At 57.5% G+C, this 10000-nt stretch overlaps 1 protein-coding gene across 1 annotated transcript in view; it reads right to left on the reverse strand.

Annotated features, from left to right (window-relative positions):
* LOC119097987 (irregular chiasm C-roughest protein) overlaps positions 1 to 10000 on the reverse strand; it is a 96154-nt gene that overhangs the window by 31860 nt on the left and 54294 nt on the right. The window contains exon 4 of the mRNA XM_037220923.1: positions 9230 to 9435. Within this exon, the coding sequence (XP_037076818.1) occupies positions 9230 to 9435 (206 nt within the window). The remainder of the gene's footprint in view (positions 1 to 9229; positions 9436 to 10000) is intronic.

The raw sequence follows: 10000 nt of genomic DNA on the forward strand, positions 1-10000 counted from the left end.
GAGAGAGAGAGAGAGAGATCATATTGACAAGTGGGCATAAGGTATAAGCCTGCATAACAATCATATCCTAACAAGCATACCGCAATTATCTCCACAAATAAGCATAATGCATAGGCATGTATAAAAACCCTATCCTGAGAAGCACAGCACTGGACAAAAAGCCGAGCCGGAGGGGTTCTGGCCCGGCCGCCCCCCAGCCTCGTCAGTAACGGTCTGTCTGCCACACCACGCTCGTCCGAAGCACTGTCAGCCGCACCACGTCATCCATCTTCCGCGCATGCTAGCACCCCAGTCAAGCAAATGAGAATCAAGCCCACGCCGACGGCGCCGACCAGGCGATATCACGTGCTGCCACAGGCGTCGCAGCCACCGGCTGGCGTCCGCCTAATTGTCGACGCCCCGCTGCGTTACAGCGCGTCCGCGCTCAGTCAGGCCCAGCGGTCACCACCGCCGTGTGGAGGGACCGAAACGGAAAACGGGCGAGAAGACGCGCGGACAATGCTGGAGACAGTGAGGAAAGAGGGAGAGGAACTAACCATCACCGTCATCATCAACATTATCGTCATCATTACCGCCGCCATACCGTATATCAGATCTGGCCATTTGCGGCCTCTCGTGCTGATTGGTGCCATTGGGCTGTACAATACCAATACAATAACGCAGTACACGCTCGTTCCGAGCCGGGACACAGGGGGGGGGGGGGCAGTCAGGAAGGGGACAGGGAGCACACCAGAGGAGGGTGAGCCCACCAGGCCAAACGCCGCCGAGCGGACGGCGCCAGCCGCCCGGCTCCGGAGACGCGAGGCCGTTACCTTGCGGCAGTCGTTCGCAATCACGCTGAGCCAGACGATCTCCGGGCTGGGGTAGGCATCGACGGGCGCAGTGCAGCGAACACTGGCGGCCAAGCCTCGGCCGACGCGTCCTGCGGCTCTTCCCGGAACCGCGGACCGTCTGCGGGACAGGCGCCGGTCAGGCGGGCGGCCGCCGGGCCCTCCACCATGGCTCATGGCTTACGGCTAATGGCTCTGGCTTTGGCTCCGACTCATGGCTCTGGCTCACGGATGGGTCACGGGGCACAGCGCGGTAATGTCACAGGGAAGGCAAGGGATGTGTGCCGTTGTTCATTGGGCGTAGGGGCACGCCGACACCACTGGCCGTTCTTCACCCTGGACGGTATTTCAGGGGTGCGCGATAGCCAGGCGTCAACACGATGGAATAAAGTTAGATGTCAGAATCGAAACTAACGAAGAGAAACGGCCGGAAATGAAAAGCAATCTGACGGGTGGAAAAGAACAACGAAGTAGAGGGCAACGGTGCAACGCATATCTGAACATGCAAAATCAGCTCATGGTCGCACCGCAGCCTTTCTATTAACAGCGTATGAGGGACCCCTTTACTTTTACTCCAAGTGTTCTCGCTAACGGAGTGAAAAAGCAGGGGTAAGAGAGAAGTACGTAGAAATAGGGGACTGGCGAGGGCAGGAGTAAGGGAGTTGTGCGGGTAGTAAAGGGTGACAGGATCCGACCTTTCTCAATGAGGCACTATTTCATACCAATCGACGTGCAACATGAATCAATACTAATACGCAGCATACGAATACGAAAGCGCACGCGCACATGACGTCACAGAGGGACACCAGTGGAGGCGTTCGACTCATGTCTTATCACTGGTAGCCCCCCCCCCCTTCCCAGCTGGGAGGTAGTGAGGTCGAGTGACCCAGCCGGGCGGCGGTGAGGTCGAGTCGTGAGTGTTGCCTGCTGCATGCTCTCGGCATCACGACACGCTGCTAGGAGACAGGATGAAGCCGTGAATGAGGAAAAGAAGAAGTGAAGAAAGTCATGCTCTGTCATTTTCAACTCCCCTATGCTTAGTGCATCTTGTTGCTGTCATTACGTGATGGTGATGATGATTTGGGCCTCAGGGCACACTGGCTACAGTAGCCATACGGCGCCCACTTTTTCTGTCATTGCGTTTAACAATCTCCCTCATCTATGCATGCCTCGCTCGCTCTACGCATGCTCGCATCGCTCCTATGATGTCCAGGTACCATACCCGTTTGTATTGATTATTCCCTCCTGCTCTTCAATGCCAAGAGCAACATGAGGGAAGAACGTGTTACACAGAACCAGGATCATTTCCTTCCTCTGCCCCTCCCCAATTTCCTCTGTTGTTCAGAGAGCCGCGCCCGAAGTCATAGCCCCCCCCCCCGGCCAGCGCACACAGCTGCGCGTTATTTGGCCACCCCGAACACGTCCACTGCGCTTACTCATCAACACTTTAATTTCCGGCCCCGTAATAGCCACTGATGCTGCTTAATTTCATTAAACGCCTCCGGGTTGCAATAATTGCTGAGATATTGGTCATGGAAGGGCGTTCATGTCGCGTAAATGTCAACCCAGAGGTCATTGCATGGCTCTCATACGGTCTCATACGTTCCGGCGCCGCTATCTGCCATATTCCAGTACATATCGCACAGCCGGCGCGGCGGCTGGGACAGTGACGTCACACTGCATGCTGCGGCCGGTGACGTCACACTGCATGCTGCGGCCGGTGGTGTCACGCTGCCTGCTGTGGCCGGTGACGTCACACTGCATGCTGTGGCCGGTGGCGTCACACTGCATGCTTTGGCCGGTGACGTTACACTGCATGCTGCGGCCGGTGACGTCACACTGCATGCTGTGGCCGGTGACGTCACGCTGCATGCTGTGGCCGGTGACGTCACACTGCATGCTGTGGCCGGTGACGTCACGCTGCATGCTGCGGCCGGTGGCGGCACGCTGCATGCTGTGGCCGGTGACGTCACGCTGCATGCGGTGGCCGGTGACGTCACGCTGCATGCTGTGGCCGGTGACGTCACGCTGCATGCTGTGGCCGGTGGCGGAACTCAATGCTGCTTCACACGAGAAGACCTCCGTGGCTCATGACAAACGCAAGCACACAGACGCAACAGACAGACAAACGTACACGCAGCTGGAGCACTGCGGTGGAATCTGATGCACTTCGGCTTTTGTTCCTTTTCGCAGAAGCGTTTTTTAATTAACTATGAATAGCATGACACGAAAGGCCCAAAAGGCAGACATCTTTATGCAGAAGTAAATCAGGAAGTTCGCTTCAGCGCCAAAACAAGGTAGGGACCCAATGCATGCACGTCACGTTTCCAGTCGCCTGTGTTTAAAACCCAATTCCTAAGACACTTAAAATTTGAAGACTCGACAGGCTGAGGTACAACGCGCCAGTAGACGACGTAACAAAAAATCTGACCTGATATGCACTAACTCCCTGAAGTTATCTACCCACGCCGACACCTGTCTCGACGTAATGAATGTGGTTGGCGCGATCCGTAAAGTTATCCTCGTTTGGTGCCGACACGATGAATTGTCAATCAGCCCGAAGTTTTCAAATCAGTATTCAGTAATTTCTTCCTATCCCTCTTATTATGGAGAAAATTGTGCGTCACTTTGCAATGTTTGAAAGCAGGGTTTTAGAAGACGAACGCTTCACTCCAGCATTGGTCTCCGTGCAATGAACGCGCAACAGCATGCAGGAATCCACGGCACTCGTCCCCATCACGCGTGATTGTATGATCTTCTATAACCCTACACAGTAATGTCGAAACAAGCAAAGCAGCAGCGACTGTGCAGAACATCCATATCGATGACCAATTGCGTCAGAGTGAGCCAAGTTCCGCCGCTGCTCCGTCGTCCGCCAGGAACCAACTCACAGCGGATACTGAGGTCGAGCGAGTGGCTGCCCGTGCCGATGGCGTTGGTGACGTCACAGCGCACGGCAGCGCTATGCAGCTCGCGTCCAATAGAGTCGAGCTTGAGCTCGGTGCCGTGGTCGCCCACCACCACCTCGTCCTTGATGAACCACTTGTAGATCAGCTGACAGGGCAGGTTGCGGGTCAGCGTCGGGATGAAGGCCGGCAGCCTGAGCGCCAGCGTTCACCGGGCGGGCAGGGGGACACCCTCCCACGCGACACTGCTGGTACCATGGTAACACAACGGTGCACGTTGGCGTCAAAACAGTTGACATGTCGATGATCCGTTCATCGCGACGATACAGCTATTTAACCAGGAAAGTCACTGATTGACCCGAAGGGGTCGGGCCGTTATCGTTGGGTGTTTGTAAAACATCTCACGCCCATCGTCTGTTTTTTGTTTGGCAGCTGTAAATGACTTAAGGAAAAATGGCGAGCGGTGGCTACGCTCGCAAGTCGCGCGGTTGGCCACGGCTTTCGCCCGATGATGGTAAATACTTAATGGAAATGTGAATGTCGGTCTTTTAAGCGATAACAGCATTGCTAACTTCTCTGTTTTCACTTTTACAAACAAGCCTTGCAGTTTTTTGAGACGGTGAGTTGGATTTTCTCATATACGCTGATATTGTAGAACACTGTGGCCGTCAAAGCGGTGCTACGCGGAGGCAGCCTCACCAACCACAACCCAACGTACGTCATCGTCCGGGTTGGCAGTGGCCGAGCACTTGAACGTGACGTCATCGTATTCGTTGACCTGGGTCGAGTCCACCTCGACGGCCACCTCGGGCGGGAACTGGACGTGCAGTGTGATGGCGGCGGTCTGCGCCGTCTTCAGCGCCTCGTTGCGCGCCTTGCACGTGATGTTGGCGCCGTCGTGGCGTGCCTCCGGCTCCAACAGGATGGTCGACTCGACCACGTGGCGCTTGCCGTCGGTCATCAGCCGCGCCTCGCTCGTGACGTTGTTTTCGAGCTGCTCGCCATCTCCGTCGTACCACTCCAACTGCGGGTTCACCGGGTCGTCAATAGGTGGCAGCAGTGAAGCAATGCGCAGAAACTGGCCATTGCGTTAAAATGGTCAGTTATAAAGCATGGCCGGTGAGCACTGAACAAGACAAATAAGGCAGCGCTTTCCGCAGATAACGACCACCCACAGCACACCCACAGCACACCCACAACAGTTTAGACAACAGCCGACCCCCGCGGGTCAATTTGCCGGGCCATTAACATTTATTCGTCTAGACCAACGTGCTCTTTACGAGTGGCGCAGCTGTGCGCCGCCGTGGCCAACGCCCCCGAGCGAGACCACCGCAGTCCTGAGGAGGCCGCGGCGCCGCCCACGCCACAGCCCGCGAGCAGTCGGCGCCGTTAGCTTTGGAGTCGATGGACCTCAGAACGACGCGAGAACAACACCGCCGCACCGGTTACCGCCGCTCCCGGCCGCTGGCAGGAGCTCAACAGTGGGGCGGCCAGAGCACGGCGCACGGCGCCGGGCGGCGGTGTACCTCGGGTGGCGGTTTGCCACCGCGGCTCTCGCACTGCAGCCGCACGACCACGCCGGCCGTGGTGGAGAGCTGGCCGCCCTGCACCATCCGTGGCGCATCGGGCGGTACCAGCACCGTCAGGCGCGCGTCACTGGACCTGCGAGCAGAGGGGCGAGACCGCATCAGCGGTGCGCTCCGTCGAACTGAGCAGAACACGTGACCGTTCGATGCGCGCTCGCCAACCGGAGACTGGGGACGCTCGCCTGCCACGTGCTCGGGCGCCGATGGGACTGACACGCGCGCGAGGCGCGCGACTGGGACCCGTGCGTGCGGCGGACTGCCGGTAACGTGCTCTATGAACCGGCGAGGAGACGCACCGACGCCGTCCTGTTCCCGGATCTCTCATCCGGCGCCACTCCCCGCCCCTGTCGCAAGCACGCGGCCACGACACAGCCACCGAGACCCTTGTTTGCAGGGCGGGGGCAATCCCCTCAACCGCGAACGCACATCATCAAAGGCTATCGTCGGTCCGCAGGAGCCTCCGTTGGCAGATACATAAATTATGAACGCATCGCCAATCAATCTGCGCCGGCAAATTGCAGATCACAGCAATCAGCGTAACGAGATGGGCTGGCCGGGCGCGCGCCCGCCGGCCGATGGATCCCGCCGCAGGGGGCCCGTTCGGCGCCGGCCACGCGCTGATCTGCCGACTATCAGTGTTTGGTGGCCTTCTAACGCGCCAACCGGGGATCGTTCGGCCGACGAACGCCCTAAATATTCGGCGTCGGGCCGGCCGGCGGCGTCGGCGGGGTTCCTGGTGATCAGGCCGGCGGTGCGGCGCCACGGCGGCTTCATACCGGTGAGCCGCCGCAAACTCGCTCGGCTGACGCATGAATTAGCATAGCGCGCCCGGCTAAATTGACGAAGTTGTGCCGCCGGCGGTGTGGCCGCGCAGGAGATGGGGCTGAGTGGTGGTGTCGGACACGCGACACCGCCGCACACGGAACACGTCCGTTCCCCGTAACGCGACCAGGCAGTGAGTATGTGCATGGCGTACATGGGGAGTTGGGGATTTGCAATTTTGATCTCCAAGGTTTAGCAAAGTGAGGTTGCAAGTTGGCGCACTGGGAAACCAGGCAAACCCGGAAATCTGCCAACGAAACGCGTGGTCACTATAGTATGCTTTTAAACCTTAGCCAGCACACACTCAGCTTTCAGGTGATGCTTTAGGGCAAACTACATAACAATATTATAAGCAAGAGGTGTTTTCTGTTACTATTCCGGCTTACAAGCAACTACCCAGCCGCGAATCAGTGTAATGAAAGACCATCTATAATGCAGCGCGGATTCGTAGAGGGCCGCCCGCCCAACATTTGGCTACCGGGAAGTTCTGATGGACCTGCGCCTGTCTAGACGGGGCGCAGACGGCGCATGGCAGGGCCAATTTTAATGCCGTCTGCGCCAGCCCGCGGCGCTGCAGACGGCCACAGCGCGGCGCCGCCGGCCGCAGCACTGCAGGTCACGCTGCTCCGGACCGGCACGACAGCCAAAACCGGGGCCCGGGTCGGCCAAGACCACAGAGGCGGAGATCAGGGTAGTGTTCCGACACTGGCCCGTGTGAAGCGACACAAGTTCTGTGAAGCGACACAGGTCTATGTGAAACTACACAGGTTCGTGTGAGGCGACACAGGTCTTTGTGAAACTACACAGGTTCGTGTGAAGCGACACTGGTCCGTTAGAGGCGACACAGGTCCGTGTCAAGTGACACGGGTTCGTGTGAAGCCGCACAACTTCGTATGAAGCGACACAGGTCCGTGCGAAGCGATACAGGTTCGTGTGAAGTGACGCGGGTCTGTGTGAGGCGGCACGGGTCTGTGTGAGGTGACATAGGTCCGTGTAAAGCGACACTCATCTGGGTGAAGCGACACTGGTACGTGCGAAGCGACCCTGGGCCGTGTGAAGCGACACTGAGCCGTATGAAGTGTGACAATCCATCAAGCAATCGTTGGTGGATGGTGACGTTTTCATCACTCACGCTACGTCCGATTCCCGCGTAACGTAAGCAACTGAAAATGGCCTAAAAACCAAATTTTGCACACATTTCATTCAATTTTAAGACTTAAAATGCAGTCGGCTTGCAAAACCTGAAACGTACGAAAACAGTGAAAAAGAACGACCACATGTAACTTCCTTCTGAATATCAGTTTTCACCAAACTTGTCTATCAACTGAGCGCTATAGCAGCACGCATACCGACAGCGCTGCTCGGGTCAGGCTGCCCCGCTGGCAGGCCCGGCCTCTTTCCGTGATGACCTTGGGCCGCGTGCGCCGGTCAGACTCGCCAGGTCGGGCGACACGCGGCGTCCGCCTCGGTCGCACGCTCCGAGCGGCGGAGCCGCCAGCCCCGCCTCCCCGGCCGACGGCGAACCGCTATTCCGGCTGCGCATTTTACGACCGCGATGTAATGGGGGAAACAAAGCTTGTCCGGGAAACAGAGCAAGTGGCTGGCGTGCGGCGGGTTGGGTTTCCCCCAGGGAGTCCGGGACGACGGCGAAGTACGCGGCGGGGAAGTAGGTCGCTCAGTCTATACTCCCGCGTTGAAGCAGGCGACTTTTTATAATAAAAATGTGGCGGGGTTAGCACAGTTACACAGTCACATATGAAAAGCAGTGAACAGAATGGGCGGCGACAGCCCTGAATAGCTGCATATTATGCGTTAAGTGCTGCGATGACGCGCTAACGAAAGCCATATCGTGCGAGTACAGTAACACAAAGGTCGATCACCGACGCTGACTAAAGTGACAGTGTTGTCCGATCTGGAAACGAACATCGAACAAGTGATGGTGATTTACATCATCGGAAGACGGGCAGCAGGTGAATGGGGACAGAACTGACGCAGAAGAGGGAGGGGGGGGACATAATCACGACTTAAAACAAGTCACACAAGTTTGGGAAGTCCAAGCACTGAGCACTAAATCCAGTAAATTCGACTAGGACATGGCCGAATAGCGATGTCAACAGAGCACACGAGAGTAGGAAAACGGAAAGAAAATAGTGGTGACGGTAACATTACTGTGAATCGGAATATTACGATTTGCAATGCTGGAATCATAAATCCGAAGCGGATCTCACACCAATCAGGCGTGGTGAGTCCAGCACGAGATCACCCAACAACCAATATCCTGGCCGCGACATAGTGAGTGCAATGAATTATTCTACACTGGGACCTCCGCATCCCCACAGACCATCACGGAGCAAACCGCAGAACTCCGGACAAATCCTGAGCGACCTGCCAGGGGACATTCCAGCCCAACCTCATCTAGTTTGACCATTTCCCGGACTAACCGCTTCTAAGTACACCACTTTCAGCCAACGCTGTCAAATGGTTGGATTCGGCGTCGGGTTGCAGCGTCGCACTTTGCGTGACCGGAGTTCTGATCCGGTTAGGCGGCTGACTTTACATGAGTGTATCCACCAAACCCCCGGGATTCGGAGCCACACTGCGCAGCGATTCCAGAGGGCTGCTGCCTGGCCGAGGGCGCTCACGCTGGTCACCAAGACCAGACCCTGATCGCGCAGCGATCCCAGAGCGCTGCGGTCTGGCCGAGGGCGCTCGCGCTGGTCACCAAGACCAGACCCTGAATGGGAACCGGTATGATATGACATGGCAAAACACATGGCATGGGAATCGGATCAGTGTTGCCGAGTGGTGGATTCCTCAACTGATAGATGTGAATTGTCATCAGATAGAAATGTAATGTTCGTGATGAAAAAGACCCGCGGAACCAATCATCGACTTGATGTATCGGTTAAAAAAACGTGACATATCAGACAAGAGTCACTAAATAAGCACCCGGTGCTTATTCCCCGAATTCATTCGCCCCTCATGTTGACCAAGTATCACAAAGTAACCCCATTCCATTTGACGCATTGCTTCTGCTCGCCCTGCTCCGAATGACCTAGCGTCCGGTGACCCCGCTTTTACTGACCTGATGCCGGGGGACCCAGCGGCGGCGCCGACCTGACACTGGAACACGGCGTCGTCCTCCAGCGCCACGCGCTGAATCTCCAGCGAGTAGATGCCCTCGGTGTCGTGGCCGACCATGCGGTAGCGCGGCCAGGAGGGCAGCTCGCGGTTGACACCCAGTCCGAATTCGTCTCGAGTCCACTGCACCGATCCGACGGCCCCCTCCACCTGGCCGAGCGGCGTAGCGGGCGTCACACGCGGACAGGTCCCGTCCCCCGGTTTCGATCTCGGTCTCGGTCTCGGTCTCGGTCTCGGTCTCGGTCCCGGTCTCGGCCTCGGTCTCGGTCTCGGTCTCGGTCTCGGTCCTGGTGTCGGTCTCGGTCTCAGTCTCAGTCTCAGTCTCAGTCTCAGTCCCGGTCTCAGTCTCAGTCTCAAGCTCAGTCTCGGTCTCAGCCCCGGTCCCGGTCCCCATCCTCATCCCCATCCTCATCCCCGCCCGATCCATTTCAGCCCAGTCCGGTCCCACTCCCGCTTCAAGCGAGCTTCGGCCCGGACCAGCCGACATCTGACACCCGCCACAGCCGGCACACCAGCCATGGTGGGCGTCGCACCCACACAGCAGCGGCCACGGCAGCCTCGGCCGACAGCCAACTTGAACGACGCGAACTAGGCACATACAGTTACGCTGCTGAACAGCCGTGACCACAGATCTTTGCTGCGAAACCAGTCAGGATCTGCAAGCCTTTTCTATGCATGCGTGAAGTATTTTAGCGTACGGCTGGACTTCCTATCG

This window comes from Pollicipes pollicipes, unplaced genomic scaffold, assembly GCF_011947565.3.
Source record: "Pollicipes pollicipes isolate AB1234 unplaced genomic scaffold, Ppol_2.1 Scaffold_2555;HRSCAF=2994_pilon_pilon_pilon, whole genome shotgun sequence".
Lineage (NCBI taxonomy): Eukaryota > Metazoa > Arthropoda > Thecostraca > Pollicipedomorpha > Pollicipedidae > Pollicipes > Pollicipes pollicipes.